The sequence below is a fragment of the Rhipicephalus microplus genome, chromosome 3, assembly GCF_043290135.1.
Source record: "Rhipicephalus microplus isolate Deutch F79 chromosome 3, USDA_Rmic, whole genome shotgun sequence".
Classification (NCBI taxonomy): Eukaryota; Metazoa; Arthropoda; class Arachnida; order Ixodida; family Ixodidae; genus Rhipicephalus; species Rhipicephalus microplus.
The window spans coordinates 38595641-38615367 of NC_134702.1; the positions used below are offsets into that span (position 1 = coordinate 38595641).

General features: G+C 50.4%; 1 protein-coding gene across 3 annotated transcripts in view; it reads right to left on the reverse strand.

The window, feature by feature from the left end:
* spen (spen family transcriptional repressor split ends) overlaps positions 1-19727 on the reverse strand; it is a 210686-nt gene that overhangs the window by 60448 nt on the left and 130511 nt on the right. For 2 of the 3 annotated variants that reach the window (XM_075889260.1, XM_075889259.1), the window contains exon 2: positions 1-381. The exons of the other annotated variant lie outside the window; for it this stretch is intronic. In XM_075889260.1, coding sequence (XP_075745375.1) covers positions 1-381 — 381 coding nt within the window. The remainder of the gene's footprint in view (positions 382-19727) is intronic. 3 annotated transcript variants of the gene reach the window in all.

Sequence of the window (19727 nt, forward strand, 5' to 3'; positions counted from 1 at the left end):
CTCGGGTTCCTCGCGGGTCCCTGCGGAGCGTAGGGCGCGCCGGGAGGAGCGACGGCCGCCGACGGCGGACAGCCGGGTCCGACGAGCGCCGAGGCCCCACCGCCGCCCCCGACGGCGCCGCCGGGCGCGACCAGGGCCGACGGGGCGACCCGAGAGGCGGCCGAGGCCGAGGACGAAGACGAGGCCGACGCGCCGGCTCCGTCGTCGTGCGAGAAGAGCGTGGCCGCGGGCGGCTCGTAGTACTCGGTCTTGAGCAGCCGCTCGTCCAGCTTGTTTTCGGCCACGTGCGCCTTGGCCGCCGACCGGAGGTCGATGAAGGACACCGTGGCGCACACGCCGTCCGCATCGCGACGGATCTTCACGCTCTGCACTTTGCCATACCTGAAACAACAACAAGGCGTGGAGGGAGACCCGGTTAGGATATTGCGCGGCGCGTCTGCACAAACGTGGGTCACTGAAGGGACACAAGGCCGCTGGAAGTGAACGACAACGATCAGATTACTCTTTCATTTTTACCTACGAACTCTCAGCGAAAGCGAGGGAGTATAGTCCGGAAGACAACACATTAAGGCCGCAAGAGGCGCAGCTAGACTTTTTTTTTTTTTTATCGGTGGGAATACAGCTCTTCGTGTATGTTCATTCATGCGTCAGTGTGTGCGCGGGAGTAGGCGCAGAGACACAATCTAATACTAACGGGAAAATGTCTGAACACCCCTCCCTCCCTCTCCCTGCTACGCCAGTAGCGGCCTCCGCTATGCTGCTTCTTATAGAACAAATATATTACGTACAACTTATAAGAAAAAAAAATACTAATATAAGTAAAGGGGCATTCATTCATTCATTATTAGTTCGTACATTCATTCATTCATATCAGCATCATATGCCTTATACAGAAACGTTCCGTGTGCCGTTCCACTAACTCCGTATCACGCAAGTACGCTCGCGCTACTCATGGATACGTATAAAATATATTTGTAAAATTATCCGAGTCTACATGTTTTTCGTGAAATTTGGGGGAAGATGTATCATTTCCGATTGTTATAGCGGCATGCAGACTGCATCTGTAGGGGGGAGTTCCTAAGTTGAAGCTTAAAAATCGCAACTTGGCAGAACACTAAGTTTCAGAATCCTCCTTATTTCCAACACACTTGACGGGTTCCCCAGGCAAAAAGCTCTGCAAAACAGCTTGACGGGACCTGGGGGCCCAGAGAGGCCACACATACAGTGGATTTCACACAAAAGTAATTTCTGAGCATAATAAATACAAAGAAAATACACGAATCACTACATATACAATCAGCACCCGAACACTGTTTCAACGTAATGAACAGAACATGAAATATTATTCAGTTTTGGGCAAGAAAAATATATATGGATCATAAATATCCACGCACACTTCATGTGAAAACAGGCCACTAAAATAAATATGGGTTTTTAAGGAGTAGTAAATTGCATTAGTAAAGTGTATTAGAGTCTTATGGTGGCTGTAATGAGTCGACAAGAGGTTTTTTGTTTGGTTGTTTGCTGGTGATGGTGGTGGGGAAGGGGGGGGGGACGACATCTTCAAGGAATAGAGCAATGCCCCAACCCACTCGTCGCGAGCATGGTCGCTGACGACGAATACAACGATGAAGGCGGTGCAATCAGCGACTGGAAACTTGCACAGCATATTCGCACAGCGCAAATTGAACGAGGCTGCAGATGAGAGGATACAGCACAGGCGCCAACTTCAAAAATATTTTATTAGCGAAAACGCTAGAGGCATGTACACGTGGTACCAACACGGCACCGATACACATCAGCGGCACTGAAACAACTGAAAAACAAACAACAGAAGGGGAACGCAACAACACACCAACAGCGTCAATCCACGGGGTCTCTTGTGGTGTTGCACGTGATGATATTTGCTCGGCAAAGCATGCTCTCAGGTGCACGTGCGATGTAGCGGAGACATTCCCACAGAGAGAAAACGAGGGTGCATGAGAGACAGGGTGAGGAGGTCTCCAACAGGTTGCCGGACAACTTTCTGGTGGAGGGAAAGCTACGGAGGTGGAGATACGGCACACGTTACTACTCCGCGAAGTAGTCCGGCTAGACACGCTTTCCGAATGACAGCCGTGTTCGAATAATATCAATGACTTACGCAGCCATTTGTGAGTTAAATTCGACACAAGCTCGCTCCTTCAGCGAGTCGTCGGAATGGCTGAAGGGCGGGCGACGCGCGCTCACCTAAAGGCGAAGACGCCATTTTGACTAAGAGGTGCGACGTTTTCAGGCGTGCAAAACGCGAAACTACACTTCATTATATATATATATATATATATATAATAATGAGATCTAACAGACAATAATGCCGAGGAATGAATGTATAGGGGAAGTTATTAGAACCAGTGGAATGTAAATAAGAAGAAAGAAAAGTGGATGAAAAGATAACTGCTCACGGCTGGTTATCTTTTCATCCACTTTTCTTTCTTCTTATTTACATTCCACTGGTTCTAATAACTTCTCCTATACATTCCTCGGCATTACTGTCTGTTAGATCTAATTTATATTGTGTTAAAACACGGAAAAACGAGCCCTTAGGTATACACTTCTTTCCCTTATATATATATATATATATATATATATATATATATATATATATATATATATATATATATATATATATATATATATATATATTCTTGGTTCGTTCAGCGTCTATTTTATAAAACAGCATCCTGCAGGAAATAAAGTAATGCCTTTTTTTTTTTTCAAGATTTTGCGCGGGAAACGTAGACGATTTTGTGGGACTGTGCACTTCAGCGGTGTCACGCTTCCACTTCGGTTCCGTAGCCTTCCCTTCATTTTTTTTTTCTTTTTTAACTACGAGTGGCAAAGCGGAAACCGGGCGGGGCAATTGCCTGCGAATTATGCAAGGCTAGATACGCCGGCGGCTACCTACAACATCCTTATCCTTCCATTTGTTGCCACAGAAAGTTGTCCCCGAGTACAGTACACGAGGAAGGGGGCATGAAGGAATGAAAGAGACAAAAACCCGAAGACTGGACCAAGTCATTCGGAGTACGGCAATGCGCAACTATCACACACACACACACACACACAAAAAAAACCCATCCTCAACACGCAGTCGCGGTGCGTCGTTCAATCCGCTGTATCTGAAGGATAGCAGCAACGCATCCACAGCGAATTGTACTGAAGTCTGCGTAGGCCAGTGCTCCAAGCGAGCTCTATACTCCGTTTCATACATCATGTGCAACGCTGTCAAAGCTAGCGCTCTTGTTTGCGCTGTGTACTGCCGCGACCAAAAAGTAGTGCGTCGCTTGGGGTGTACGAGAATCAATAAATGCTTCTCGGGAAACTTCTAAGCATACATATTTGTCATCAGGTTAAAAAACAAACGCCTGTGTTGTCGGATAAACAATCCAAATATGCGAGTTGGTAATTTATGTTTGTCGCTTTCGTATCAGGTTTTCGCTCTCCACGCGACCCGCGCCGCCGTTTTTTTTTTTTTACTTGTTGTGGCAGCTTCGAAAAAATGGCGTCCAGCTCTGCGTCCTCGACCACCTCTCCTGCGCGAATTTTTTCGAAGCTTCGCACATCAAAGCTGTCAGTAAGTAAGTTGAAGTTACTGAAAAAAAAAACAAGATTTCGAATTGAACTCGCAAAAATTATTAAAAAAAATGGCACCACGTGGATTCGAACCCATGCACTTCAAAACTACGGTGAACTCTCCGGAGCGACGCGTCAGACCACTCGGCTACGAAACCGCGCGGAGCAACACCTCGTGTTTTCTTTACGGACTACTTGCCTAGCCTTCACAGCGTTGCACCTGATGTATGAAACGGAGTATAAGCACATACTATATACCTCACCCACACTAACGTAATGCATCACTTCCCCACTCGCCCCACTTCCTTACACCGCGTCGCACAGGGCACGCACACCTTGCGTGCGTCAATTCGAAAGTCATGAACCTTTTGGGCGCAGAGAGCGACGACGAAAACACGGGCGGTATGGGGTCACCGTACCCCGCAAAGCTCATACATATAACATGTTGGGAAACGCGCTCGTCACAGAGTTGTGGCGCCACGCTGAGCAACGCCAAGGGACTTCTGGACGGTGAAGTTTGCATTTGCCGAGCGTTATCTAGCTGAAGATTAGAGTCGAACGACGACAAACACCCATGTTGTGCGCATGACGGTGTGTGTGTGTGTGTGTGTGTGTGTGTGTGTGTGTGTGTGTGTGTGTGTGTGTGTGTGTGTGTGTGTGATGAATTTCAAATACCAACAACAGAACCATGGCCACTAGGAATACGTGGGGGGGGTCTCCCAGCACAGTACACTTACGTAAGGGAAGGCGTGTGTGCGATGTGTACTTGCTCGAGGATAGAGAGAAAAAGAGAGAGAGAGAGAGAGAGAGAGAGAGAGAGAGAGAGAAAAGAAAGAGAGAACGGACTTCTCGCTTTGTACCGTGCGCAGCGGGAGAGCTCGGAGACGGCAGAGATTCTGCACCTCCAGCGCAGAGGCATCGGCGAGGCGATGAAAACATCCGCATTGCTGTTGCTCGGCAGCGCGACTTTTTACGTCACCAAGAAAAAAAGAAAGCCGTGCACGAGCCCCTAGCGAGGACGCCGCCGCTGCAGGACGCAGGCATCCTGGCGTGAAGAACGCCAGAAGAGAGAGAAGGAAGAGGACAGAGCAAAACACGAGCGAGACGCAGCACGAGAGAACGAAAAGCGCGAAATACAAAAAAAAAAACAAGACGTGCCACAAAAGAAAGGCCTTCCTCTACCCACCTCCCCCCCTCTCCCCCCCGAAACCACACCCCGTTCGCGTTTAGGCCATTTTTTCCTCGTTCCGAGCGCAGAACGAAGCCCAGCAAGGAAGCACGAGGCTGACGGACGCTGCGCCGCAGCATAAAGGAGCGCTGCTGCGGCCCCCTGTAACGAGACGCCGGTGCACCACCACACAGGGACGGGAGATTGCTTCCGGCGAGGCCCTTCTTCGATGCGCGGCGTACTATTACGCCAATACCCGCCGCCAGACCCGATGCTCAGAAGGGGCACGTCATATTATATACCATACGCCGGAACACGCTGCGTCCCCCAAAAGACGAACCCCCCCCCCTACACACACACATCCCCATAAAGGAACAAACAAACCGCCTTTCATTATACCGAACGGGAACACTCTGCATCCTTTGCTCCTGGAATGGATCAAAACGACGCAGTGTTCCGTTACGACCAAAGAGATCGCGCATCTACGCATGCGTCGTCGTCGCGTGGCGCTGGACCTGTTTCACGATTGTTTTTTTTTTTTTTTTTGCGAGCACTCGCAAACAGGCTTACCCGGCATGCAAGGCAGTTGATTGATTGATATGTGGGGTTTAACGTTCCAAAACCACCATTTGATTATGAGAGACGCCGTAGTGGAGGGCTCCGGAAATTTCGACCACCTCAGGGTTCTTTAACGTGCACCCAAATCTGAGCACACGGGCCTACAACATTTCCGCCTCCATCGGAAATGCAGCCGCCGCAGCCGGGATTCGAACCCGCGACCTGCGGGTCAGCACGGCATGCAAGGCAGTGTTCAACGCGATGCTTAAACTTGCCTTTCGGCGACCTATGTAGTATACTAACGGTGTGGTTAGGATGAGCAAGAATGAGCAGATGCGCCGTAGCCCGGTGTTATACGTGATCACGGTAAATAAGAGTAAGATGTGTAAACTTAAGGGCTCGTTTTCTTCGTTAGACCTCATTAAACACGGTAAGTTCAAACAGCCGTAGATAGGCATACCTAGCTTGGGCTTCACCCTTCGACATGTTGCCGTCCCACTTATTTTCTATTACTTTACTATCACTACACTTCAATTGCAGGAAAAAAAGGATAAAAATGATATGAAAGCGCAGTTAGATTAATGCTGTCCTTGAATGCAACGCATATTGGTTGTAAGTATTTCTTGGGGAACAATACAGACATCCACTACAAAGGTAGGAATTTTATCCACGTTGAGTTGGAAGTACTGCAGTCAAATGTTAACTATATTAATAAATATACGTCAATCATGATCTGTACAGAGACGCTGCGAAAGGAGATTCTGTTCTATGGCATAGTAGTAGCAACGAGACCAGCGAATATTTACAATGTTCATATCAGCAAGTACAAAAACAAAAATGAGGCTATTATACTGAGAACATCGCAACAAAGATCAAGGGTTAGGAAGAACACAAATGAGCGCTGACTTGACATCAACCTTGCTCTCTTAACAACCAGACGTACAAATTAGTCAAGGAGACTACATTTCGCTTCTTTTTTAATAACATTTGTCCAACACTGAATTGGGGAAAGAAAGAGAGACTTTAATAAAAAAAAGTCGGTCAATTACTTCAGGCATGGCACGTCGCCCATATCTGCCGGCCGGAATCCCTTGGGACACGGCAGCTACACAGGCTTTACTGAGTAAGTCGCGCTGGACGTTTGGGTCCGGGCTGCAGAGCAGAGCCTTCCAGCATTCGACAGTGTGGGTCGACAGTGTGGGAACCATCGTTTTGACTAGGGCATGTCCACGCCGTGTGGACGAAAACTGCTACCTCATCACAAAATCTACACTGGGATCGGACACCGGATTGCAAAAATCGTTCATTATTGAAGGAAAAAATATACAGCCGTAAACTAGCACTAAACGTCACGTAATCGTGATTATTGAAGGAAAAAAAAAGACAGCCGTAAACTAGCTCTAAACGTCACGTATTTTATAATAAAATAGTGCACGTGAATAGGTATGCTGGATAGTAAAAACATCACGCACTTCTGTGTTCCTCGTGCGTCATAAATGTAATGCCCCTCGACGTAATCAGTGCGCGCATAACAATCCAGAATGTGCGTCGAGCGCCGAAAATGGGGTTGTAATCTAACGCAGAGGTTAAAAAAGAAGAAACGAAAACGAAGTTAACGTACACGAAAAGACGTAACTAAGCGGACGCCGCATACCGGTGTCTGACGAGTAACAATGGCCAAATATATGATAGCATCTGCCCTCCCAAGCCACGTCTAACAAAACAAAGCGTCCTCGGTTGTTAATATTCGAAGCAATAGTAACCTTGGTGATAAAAACGCCAGTATATCCTGTCTATATGTTAATTTGTGTTCCAGTGCAGGTCCTGTTTTCGCGTCCAAGTCGGCTATTCGTACAAAACGTACACACACACAATTCCAAGAGCGAGTAACTACTAAAATACTCGAACGTCACGCTTTTCTCCCGCTTGTACTGCATTCAAGATGACATAGAGTTCAATTCGGCGAAAGCAAGAAGTGAAAAACACTGGCGAATCAGCTTTTGCCGAGTAAGAATCATCATTTCTGCCGACTCAGCACCAGCGCTTACGAAACAAAAGCCATCAGTCCGCGCCCCTCATTCTGCTGTCAGGGAAGCCCCCACCGAAGGCACATCCCTGCATTTCGTTTCACTGCAGCAGCGCCTTGCGAACGAACCCCTTCAGCCACTAACGGCCACGTCGCGCCTCTGGCAGCTCAGTGCAAAGAACCCGCCAGAATATCTTGCAGGAGCCGAAAACTAAAAATCAGACAAGCCGCACCCCAACAACTCAAAAGCTCTAGCCCAAGGCCTGCCTCTGTTGCGGTGGTGGTGTAGTAGTAGTGGTAGCTGTACCGCAGCACAGCACGAGTCGAGGCCGGCTGGCCAAAGCCGTAGGCGATGGCCGGCTTGGCTGTGCTGGAGGGGCGCAATTACGTTCGCACTAGTTTCGGACGGGGCCCGTAATTATCTCGCAGAAATCGCACCCCCCGTCCCTTTTCTTTCATTCGCCCTCTTCTCCCTGATGCGGGCTCCCGCACAGAGAGGAAAGAGCTACGAGAGAACGCAAGAAAGCAAGCAAGGACCACGGAAAAAAAAAGCGACGTCATTCCGAAGTCCCGTCGGCCGTGGAGTAGGGAGAGGAACAAGGCTCCCAGAGAAACACGCCGCCGCCGGTCCAAATTGCGCCGCCGCGTCAGCGACGAGCGAGCTAGCTACACGAACCAGCTCAGAACCCCGGCAGCTTTAAAATAATAAAATAAAAACATCCCCCCCCCCCCCCCAAGCGCAGCAACCAAAGCAACAACGTGAGCCAGGCGAGCGGCGCCCGGGCAAGTCCGCGGCGCACAAAAGTAGCCCTAAAAAAGCAATGCAGACAGAAAGAAGCAAATAAAAGCGTGGCAAAACCAGAACATCAAGAACACAGGGGAGGGGACAAGTAGCGTCCAGAGAGGAACGGAGCCCGCACAAGAGCTGAGCGGGGAGGAGGACTAGGCCGCCGGCCCAGAGTTTGAAAAGAACGGCGGAGGAGAGGAAGGACAGAGCATAAAAGATAAAGAAGCCGCGTCAGCCCAGCGCAAAGCCTGCAGCACTGCAGGGGGAAAGAAAGGCACGTCGGCTACACAGAACGCTGGAGCAGCAAGCGAAACATCAGCTTTTCCATTCATTTTGTTTTACTTCGCTGCAGCCTCCTTTCGCGCCTAGCGCTTATTTTTGTCCTCCTACCCGCAATTTACCGGGGCCGGCTACTCCCTCTCGCGCGCACACTCCCCGCAGCGTTCGCCGTTTTCGGGCTGCGACAGCTGCGCACGCCTCCGATTGGACGAAGCGGCTCTGCCAAACGGGCGGCAGCACCCCCTGCTTTTCCCGCAGTACCCAGATGCGCGGCTGTGCGCAGGCGCGTAGAGGGCGCGCACGGCGCTCCCCGAGCCGCCAGACGGACCGAGGCGGCTAGGAGGACAGGACAGCGCAGCGGCACCCTAGATCGAATCCTCCCGAATTGCCACGTAGGCACTTATCTTCATATCGTATTTGCAAGTAGGCGAGGGATAACGCCGCTGGCGAGTTTCGTATTCGGCTGAAAACGTCCCCAGGACGGCCGTATTGAGTCGATCCTTTTCTTTCGCTCTCATCGGCAGCGGCGAAGTCGGAGTACACATAAAGGGCACACACAGTGCGCCAGCCCGTCCCTCTCACAGGTGACCTTCGTTTCACAAACGGCTATGCTTATGGAGGAAGGGAGACTCATTAAATGCGCGATTCATGCATTCTGCAGCGCGGCTGTTTCCTTTTTTTGTTTGTTTTTTCGTTGCCTCTGTCGCCGCGAAATGGTGATGACTTCCTGCTATTTTTTGAACGGCTATGTCCCAGCGCAGTGGGTAAGGATCATGCTTCCTGTCTGCTTCCTTTGAATCATAAACACAGTTGGCATTTTCTTTTATTGTCAAGAAAAAATGAGGCAACGACGAGATGGGCAGCTATTTGAGGGGAAGTGTTCATCCTTCATCACGGCGGAGTATATTTTTATACGACGACTGATTCTTTCAACTATCATAAATATGCATTACTTTCACAGTAACATATCGGCAACTAGCGATGTTTAGATTAAGCGTACTCTGTGTATCGTCGTCATCCAAATGACTAGTCTTGGTTCGCCAGCGGCCACTTCAAGGAGGCACAGAAGTGCTCTCTTTCAAATCGTAATCCACTTCGGGACTATGTGCCGACGGTAAGTCGACGGAGAATGCGGCAATCATATGTGCACGCACTTGTTACGATGTCATTTGCATGGTTCCTGGAATTAAGCTTCCGCTACAATAAACCATATTGGCATACCAACATCGTCGCAGTGTGCACGGCTCAAAATGTGCTACAAACTCGTCCAGGTTTACATGCAACGTGCGCATGAATTTAGCTGCGCGAAGGTAAGTGCAGCGGGGCAGACTTGTGTCGGTGAGGCGTCGTTTTTCGTGCCGTGGGGACTTGGAAACGAATGTGTGTATGTATGTTGAATGAACATAGAAGGTCCCGATATAGTCCTTGACTAGGGGCCTTCGTTTGTATAATTATGAATAATCGTACTTTTTCGGAAATAATAATAAAAGTTTTGTTCCGTGGTTCTGGCCTACATATATCTGATATCTATACAGTTGTGCGAACACATGCAATGTTATGTAAACAACCAATTCTTTTTTTTTTTTCGCACGATACCGTTGATGCGACGCTGGTGTCGGGTTTTTGACACAAGTGACGCATGTCTGGCTACAGTCACCAAGTGGCACATAGGAACACTGTGCACACAGTGGCTCAGCATGTTCACCAATACCTCAAGTGTAACGAGGAGTTTGCTACACATCACACCTGCTTGACAATAATTTGGCTTTAAGGAATGCCGTAAGTTACGCTGCCCAAAGAAAACACCTCTAAAACAAAAACGCTTCACACCCTATCTTTGTGGCAGCAGATCGTAGATTTTGGTAAGCGTATGCATTGGGTCCCAGCAGCTTGAAAACAACGAGGGTCAAAGTGCTTCCTTTTTCGCAGCTGCCTTTTCCCACTGGTTAGCCGGCTTCGCTAATGAGATTATGTCCCGCATCGTATTTGGCTGATATGTCTCTTACGGAAATACGGGCTCGGCGCGGTATACATTTTCCCGGGCTTGTGAAAGTCTGACAGGTAATATCTAAATCCCTATATCAATCTTCGCTAGTTGCGTAGGCATCAGGGGGCGGCTTTACAATTACCTGGACGATAAAATTAACCCCCTATGTGCGCAACGCATACTTCTTTTCCTTATGGCTGTGACCCAACGCTGTGCTATACAGAAAAGTTGTCTGTATGAATAACGTTGGGCACGGCAGAGAAGCCCAACGTCTTGAACGGTCTAGGCACTCTTTTTTTTCTTTTACCCTACACCAATACACAATGACGACAACCAATGCGTCACATCATCAGCCACAACAACATTGCAGCGAAAGAGCTTCGGTACGACATAGACAGAAAAAGTCTTGCGAATAAGAAAGATTGCTAAACATGTACTTGATTCACAGAGAAAGTACAGAGGAGCGCCAAGAATTACACCAGGAATAACAAGCTTAGCAAACAAGGGCAAACCCGCTCAGAATATGAGCTACTACAAAAAACGAAAGAAAAAAAACTTGTAAACCATGCGTGGGGACATTCCACAGATCGAGATTTTCTACCACATTTGATTCCTACTTTTGCGGCTGCGGGAATGCCGAGCAAAGAGCTTTAACACTTAATAGAGGAATTCGGCCTACAATTACGAAAGAAAAAGATTGGAGCGCTGCCAAGCTACAGGACACTGTGGAGCGAACGCCGTCGATTCGGAATATTCGCACTCGACCACACAGCCCACACACAACCGCGGTAGCTCAGCAAGGCACACCAAGACCTGGTCGCCAGCCAGTGTGCCGCAAGCGGCCTTTGCAATCGCGGCTCGCGGACGAGTCCAAAACGCAGCGCGGACAGACCCCCCCTCTTGCACAGCAGGCAGAAAACTTCGCTCGCCAAGGAAGCCAGGTCGGTCGGGGGGGGGGGGGGGGGCCGAAACGTTATAACGCTGCGGCTGCTTGGCGCGCGCTTCCCACGGCTCCGTCGGCAGGTGCGTATACGGTCCCCCGACCGAGTTGGCAGCTCGGAAGGTCACGTGACGCCAGTTTCCCACAGCGCCCCTGCCACCTGACGAGCCCACGTGACCTGGACCACTGCCGAGTCGGCGCACTTTTATCTTTCTTTTTCACCCTTCTTATTTTCTATTTGTTTTCAACTCCTCCCCGTTCTTCATTTCCTCCCCACGTCGTGTCTCTTCTCCCCCCTCAATACCGCCCCATCCCTCACATATCCACGCTCTCTCCCTCTCGCTCGCTCGTCTTTTACCTTGGGCGCGGGTGAAGTAGGATTTTGCCCAGCTTCCAGCTCCCGACAGGCGCGCAAAAAGCGTGTTTCTTTTTTTCTTTTTCTTTTTTGGGTGCTGCATGTGCCGGTGGGCGCCGGCCCGCTTCTTTCCCCCCTCACACAACTTCGCGTCCAGCCAAGCCTTCTTCCTCTAACCCCTTTCCCTCTTCCAGCCACCCGCCTCCTCTCGCTCAAACGCCGTGCTCCTCGCGTCCTTCTCTAGGAGGGGACCAATGGCGTGCCGCCACAGGCCTTCCCCCATTCGTCCTCGGCGCGACAAACTAAAGTACGCACGCGGCAGCCACCCGCCGGGCTTCCCTCCCCTGCTCGTCGAACGACATCCCCTCTACCCCCCCCCCCCCCCCCGCAACTGCATAGACTGCCGCTTCTCTCCCTCCACCCGATGGTGCGTTCTCCGCTCCATCCAGCGCAGCAGCGAACGGCAGTCGAGCCCTTACGAACGCCGCGACGCCATTGCTCGGCGTGCTCATGTATATGCAACTATAGGGTTGCTCGTTAAGCAACGTAATAAATTCGTCCGAATGCAAATGAATATTTCGCCGATGTCGTTCCTTCGACAGCGAACAAGCGCGCACCGGTGGCTTCTCTTGCTGCGGACACCTCATGCATCTTCCAACTGGCAACAGACACGCATGCTTAGCTAACACCACAGACAGTATCGCTCGGACGAAAGTCTCTTTCTCTCCATTTCCTCATTTTCTAGCACTCCCGCGGACGGAAGTCTTCGCTGAAAACCCCCAACAGCGCGCACTCGTAGTTAATGGAGGCCGCGGTCGAACGCGCAAGAAAGCGTCGTCGCAGTAATCAGCCGGTTTCTTGCACGACACGGCCATGGCGTGACTACACCCCGTTCCTGCTGGCGAGACACGCCGCAGTGCGCGATCCTACAGCATCATCGCACGAACCACAGCGATATGACGGCTCGTCATTCGGTTCCCAAAGTGCCTTCGTCGAAGTCCATACACAAAAAACAGAAACCGACGATTATTATAACCCCCACCCCATTCACTGCAGGCAATCAGCATAATTTCACGCCGGCGCTGTCCGCTAGACATAGGGGTCACGACACGCCCAACCACATACATGCGACCGAAGTGATGTCTCTGAACACGAGTCAACGGCAACGACGCCATGTCTCTTTGCATAATTGAACGCGCTTCATGAAGCACACAAAAACCGCACGCGATAATCACGGGGGTGTCGGCCACTTAGGCCAGAGTAATTGGCTTCGAATGGTAATCCGTCCACGCCGTCGAGAAAGGAATAAAGAACGCAGTGCCTAAAACGTGCGATCGACTCTGCCAACGACACACCTTGGCGCAATCACAACGCGAAATTACCCCGGACGGTTTCGTACGCACGTGCACGAATAGGAGACCGCCAGCGAGGAACAAAAACAACGCCAGGGTTCGCAGACCGTCGCCGCTTATAAATGGAGACACTGCAGAGCTCTACGGCAGCCCGCGAATGTCACCGGCCTCTCTCTATCGTCTCTCGGGTAAAAATAGAACTTTCAAAAAGAGCACCGCGATCGCGCTACTCGTTTCTAGAAAAAGTTTAACGATCTCTTGTCTTCCCCCCGTGCACCTCAGCTGGGCAACCGAAGCAGAATGCACGAACGAACGAGAGGACGCACATATACAGTGCCGCTAAAGAACGGGCCACAGTCCTCGGTTCGCACGAACGACGGCGCAGCTGAAGAAGTTCGTTTAACTCGCCTAGCGTGGTCGCAACGAGGACGACGCCGCTGCTGGCGTGGAAGTTTTTAACGAGCGCAGACAGCGCGACTGGTGCGCGGGTCACGAGCGGATTGTTAACTCTTACACACTAGCTAGGCCCATGCTCTGAGCGACCACGCAGGGTGGGGGGGGGGGGGGGGGTCGAAAGAACAGGAACGAGAATGAACGAATCACGAAACAAAAGAATCGACCCGAAAAACGACGAGCCGAGACACGACAAGACGAGACAAGACGCTCCCAGCACGCAACTTTTTCGGTATAGTTGCTTCGGCTAAGTCCGATGGTGGTGCACGTGTGACGCTTCGAAGGAAGCCTGGGGAGGGTGATCGTCGCAGCCCAGCGACCTCGCTTTGCGGGGCTTGTTGGGGCTGCACAGATCGCTGGCCGCAGAAAAATGCCCGTGAAGAGAATTCATCGTGGAAATAAAATACGGCACGAAAGTGCGGACGCCAGAGGAGGGGGTGAAGACGACGACACGACTATTCTTTCGCGTCGAAAAACAATTGAACACACGAACCAAATCAAATAGCCCACCTTTCACCGCTTGTTCAGAAAAACATATACTTTTTTAGCAATTCGAACTAACTTAACTTTCCGCTCTCCTCGCCACATCACTCGAAGCCTTGGATTGGCTCGTCAGACAGGCACCTATGACTCCAACCAGGACTTGTCCTACCGTGTTCAACTCTGCATAAACCACCCTGTCATTTATTTTATCCTCCTTCTGCCTCTTTGTCGGGCCAGTACCACTTCCCGCGTGACGCTCAGTGCGTCGTCTCACACATGAAGCCAGTTGCCACAGTCACTGTGAAGCAAGCTAAAGATTCATAGCAAAGCAGCACCTGTGCGTCACGCGCCACCAAAGCGCTATTAACGTTCTCGCGGGCCTTGACGAGACTTTGTAAACAGTGAAATCTATATATGTATGTATGTATGTGGGTAGCTGTACGTGCTAGTGTTTACTTTATGATCATCGCCCAGCACCTGGAGTATATATAGCATGTCAGCCGGACACCTCCAGCATTTCACAAAATTTCCCTGCATCTCTCTCTTTGAGATTCATGTGAAAATACCGCTAGAGGTGGAGGGGGTAATCACGTCACACTTTCTTCCCGACGGTGATACAAACTTCGCGAATAGGTAATTTATCACCGCAAAACTGATTTGGCGTTCTACATAAAGTCCTCGCTTAAGCCACGCGCGCTTAGCAAAGCCACCACAGGCGCGATGCCGCCGACGGAGAACACGATGCTACCGATGCCGGACGAACGTGCAGCGAATCTCGCAGACGACGCAACCGAGAACCGGTTCTTCCACTCCCGCCGGCTCTGCAGACCCCCCTCCCTCGAGGGCATCCATGTATATCGCCTGCATGCACGCACGACAGCCATCTACTCCGACACAGAAGAAAAAAACAGGTGCGGCGGGTCACACAGGTGTTCGCCTGGCGGCGGCGACGCGTTCGCTGCTGCTACGCAGACAACCAGCGTAAAGTGGAGAAACAGCCCGACAGGCCTAACTCAAAGCGAGACTTCGCGTGCATTTATTTCCTTGTGGCTGCGGAATGATCGGATACGAGCGAGAATGACATCGAAGTATCGCAGCTGCATGGACAATGAGACACCGCTCTTGCAAAACACATTCCTGCTGCAGAAACGTGCAGGGGATGACACAATGGTGCTATCACTTACGTGGAGCACATGATTAAAAAGGGATATTCACAATGACTGCGTACAGCGAAACGTAGTTGGCGAGCACACTGGAGTTTGCTAGGATTTCACGTCCCGAAACCACGATAAAGTTATGAGGTACGCCGTAGAGGATGGCTCGGGAAATTTCCTCCACCTGGGGTCTTAACACCCACCTAAATCTGAGCAGACTGCCGTTTAGCGTTCCGCCTCCGTCGAAATGCGGCCCCCGCGGCCGAGACTCGATCCCACGAAATTTCGGCTCAGCAATCGATCACCGCAATCACACCGCGCGAAGTCCCTGGGAGGTTGCGTGGGCGAGCATATTGGCGTCGGGGATTATTCAATTGATGGTATTAACTTCACAGAAGATAATCTGCACAACGTACGACGTCACCCTTTTAGTTCACCTGCCTAACAAACACGGTTTCGCCGCGTAATTTCACTCGGCAGGGCGAGGAGGCAGGAAGTGCGCGCGCGCTTAACTGAAGCGAACCACGCTCCGTGACGGAGAACTTTAATGTTATTAGTGTGCAGCGAAGATTATTTGCGCGGGCCTCAACCCCAGCCTAGTCATCGCCAACGAGCCCTTGGGCTCGGGCGGCTTCCTCGGCTCGCTGGATAGCTCGCAGTTGTCTGAGAGCAGACCTTCCTTCCAGCACGCCTTGCGGTCTGAGACTGCCTATTGGTTGTTTTTCTTTTCTGCCATTTAAATGCGAGCATACCCACAGCATGTGGGCAAATGTCGCGCTGTAAGCGCAAACCTTGTATTTTTCTGAAAAAATACGTATCAGGGTAATAGAGGCGAAAATGAACTGGATTGGGATACGTATATGTTTGCAATCAGAGTCGCCAAGCAACTGCCATTATTTATTTATTTATTTATTTATTTATTTATTTATTTATTTATTTAACCTGTTGCGTGGCGGAGGGTACTCGCACCTTCCTAGCTTGTAATGACGCGTTATTTTATACCAACTAGTCATCCGGTCCTCCCATTCCTACTCCGCCCCGCGTATAAAAAAACACTTCGGTCGAGGCGGCTCGGTATGTGAGCGCTCGAGCAGCTTCGTGCGCTCTCTCGTTGCCGGTGTGTGCGAGGGGATCCACGTGACGAAAGCGTCATTCCTTCAGCATTTTCTCTTCGTTATTCATTGAGATACGCAGCGCCTCTCGGGAGACACGGCCATTAGCACGTAGTTACGCATCGCCGCTTGCGAGTCACTGATCACTAGTTCGGCTTCAGCGGTGGTCACCGCGAGGGCCACGGTCATCTCCTCGGCCGTCTCGCTGAGTGGCGTTTGCACCGTAACGCTCGCCTTGCGTGCCCCTCAACAGTCGACCACGTAACCACACCTGCGAGCGTATATCTGGCCGCGTCCACAAAGTGGTTCTAAGAGAGAAAGGAAGAGAAGAGTGAGCCCCGTAACTGTCTGCTTCAGGGAGCGACAACTCAACAGTAGCTCACAAGGTATGGGGGTGAGGAGGGATTAAAAGGATAGGAATAAAGGTGTAGAGAGAAAGAGAGATGAGGTAAGCCAGAGAGCGACGACACATTGAGGGGATAGGAGAGATAGGAAAGATGGAAACACGGTCACAGGAGTCCGAGGACGGGGCACCACTTGCGAGAGCTACGAACACCGTTTCCTTGCAATGTCCGAGTTTCCTCTGCAAGTCCTGCGTTTCTTCGACCAGCGTGATTGGTGTTCCGGGAGTACATTTTTTGAGGGGGCAACGCCGCAAATACTATTCTTTCCCTCACCGTCGCGGGTACGTCGGCTTTTTTCACCTAGCTGCGTGACTGCGCACATAATTCCGCGAGCACTCGGCAAGTTCGCAGGAAGCGACAGCCGATCGCGCGCGTGGCAGGGCTTACCTCATTTCCGAGCCGCTGCGCTGAGCCAGCAGGGCTGCATCGCTCCCCAAACGAAGCGCGCGTCGACAGCGTCTTACGTCAACCAGGCACCGCGCCAAGAAGCTTCGACTCGGCGGCCCCGAACGATCGAGAGGAGTGCGCGAGACTTCACTCGAACGATCGTTCGCGCGTCGCCGCTAACTTAGCCGCTGCGTATCACGAACGCCGCTCTACCGCTTTGCGGACGCGAAATTCGTAACCCACACATGGTGCCGTACACGGATACGATTTCGTGGATGCTGTCACATCTCCCGTTAGTCTCTTCAAACAGTCGCTGAGGCGTCGAGTAAACGCCTCAGCGACTGTTTCCAGAATAGGCGTGACAAGTTGCCGGATTGACCCATTGGTAACGGTAATCGGCTACGCAGTTTATTGCTGCATGCTTACCACGGTGATCACACGTGTACCCTTTATGCGTGTTGGCGAGCACGTTTTTGTGTGCGCGTGTGTGTGTGTGTAAATGTACGCATACAAAATTGAACCCTCACCTCTTTCCCCCCCCCCCCCTTATGTGCGGAGAGGGCAGGAGGTCACATGGCAATATGGCAGCGCGCTTGATTCCGTCGGGAGAAGTGAACAGTGACAATAAGAAACGACCATCAAGTTGGCACAATGTTAAGGACTGCTGCAGAAATGCTTACGAAAGAACCAGTTTGTGCAAGCCGTCTTGTGGCAAAATAATGGACCGTGCGAGTATAGCTTCTGAATAAAGTATCCACTTTGGTACGTCGTTTACTTCACATGAAGCTGCGTTCCGAATGATTGGGTGTGTAATAGTTGTGGTTTTGTTCCTGCATGCTCCGAGTGTGTGCATTAGGGTGCTGGCATCCCGCTCAGGCAGAACACATCTGCATTTTACTCATGTATAGACTTTTTTTTTTTTTTGTGGGGGCCGCCATCATGCCAGCGGGTAACCCTTTTCTGGTCTGGCAACCCACCTGACATGCGGGAAGCTCGCTGTTTCCATAGAGGGTAAGCGTGCGGCTGCGGTTTTATCGTTCTCCTTTCGTTTTTACGCGGTGAATTTCGACTGAAGTGATGCAGGTTCTTTAGAAAATGAATCTATGAGGCGTTCTAACGAGGTTCAAGTAGTTAACAGTCAATTGTTTTATTGTACAGTGCCGCGAACGAGTCTGCCTCTGTTGATGCATTATATTCACAGTACCGACTTTCTGCTCGAAGAATGTGCAGTATTTTCAGGTCTTTCCTTTCCCCAATCAGCAACAGCACCTAGAGAGCATAGTGAATACATTTCTTGAGCTGCAGTCATCTGCTTTTTTAACAAGATTTCTGTACGTCACGTCGTCGCATCGGCCACCGCTATTGCGTGAAGTCGTGCGTTGTAGTGGTTCGTCCTTATTTCGTGGCACTGACAGTTTTTGTTAACTGCACACTAACTGTTGTCTAAATTGTTTTTCAACAATGAAGAAGTCACCGCATCTTACTCGCTCGTGTGTTTTGGTGTTCACTTGAATACAGTTCTTACACCAAACAACGCTGACGTGCTTGCGCGTCCCCCCCCCCCCCCTTTTTTTTTCTCGATCTTTGTTTTTTTAATCGCGATATTTGAGTGACTCTCGGTGTCGCGTTACTTTGACCGACGATAGAGAGAAATGTTACGTGGGGCTGTTTATCGGGAAAATATTGTCATCGTTAGAATAGATGTACACGCTACGTACCTTCCGTTTATAGCCGAGGTTGAGCATCGGTGTCGAAGTCGTTGCGCTTCGTTCGTGTAAGAAGAAGTGCTCTGAACATACCCGAGTAACCACGGAAGGTACAAAGATTTTCCTGTTTAAGTTTGCAAGCCATAGAAGCCGCTGCTCCTCGTAAACAGAAAAAAAAAAAAAACGGTGCAGCTTGAAGAGTCGACAGCCACAAAAACTGCGCCTCTGGTGATGCAAATGGCATATTTCTTCCGACAGCAGTTTCCTTTTTTCTGTAGTTGTTACTGCACCCAAAAACAGCGCACTGGTTCCCTGATGACCAGTTCTTGGCCATCCTAGCAATGAAGAAGAAAAAATGCGCAGGTTGGCTTAATTCACGGCAAATCGCTCGATAACGTCACACGTTCCAGCCTCAACACACACACTCAAAGCCTTCGCCCACATGCCAGAGAGGAGGAATGTGTTGGTTATACCAGACTGGACATCCTGGCCCGATGCAAAAGTGGACTATACCCGACACTTCTTGCTGTGTGAATAAAAATCTGAATTGCAGCGGGAAAATGACAGCATCTCTTAACGCCGTTTCACATGACACAAAAAGTAGCGATTTTCAGGCTGCGAATTTGCTCGCGGCGAAAATAAAGGGCAGTTCGATGAACTTCCAACATGTTGGAAATTTTCGCTCTGATCGCAGCGGCGGGAGCGATTATTTGGTCGGGATCCGTCGAAATAGGGCTGGTACGGCCAAGCCGTCGAAATAGAGTCGACGTGTTTGTTTTTGTAATGGCCGATGCTGTGCATTTTAAAATTAATTCAGACTGGAAAGTGTTCTGAAATGACGAAACAACGTGGGCCCTTCGTTACCATTGACGGAAAACTTCATGCTATCATAATGCACATATTACATCGCATTCGTGTCTGTCACAAAGAGCGGTGGCAAGAAGTCGCCGCTTCAGTCGCAGAG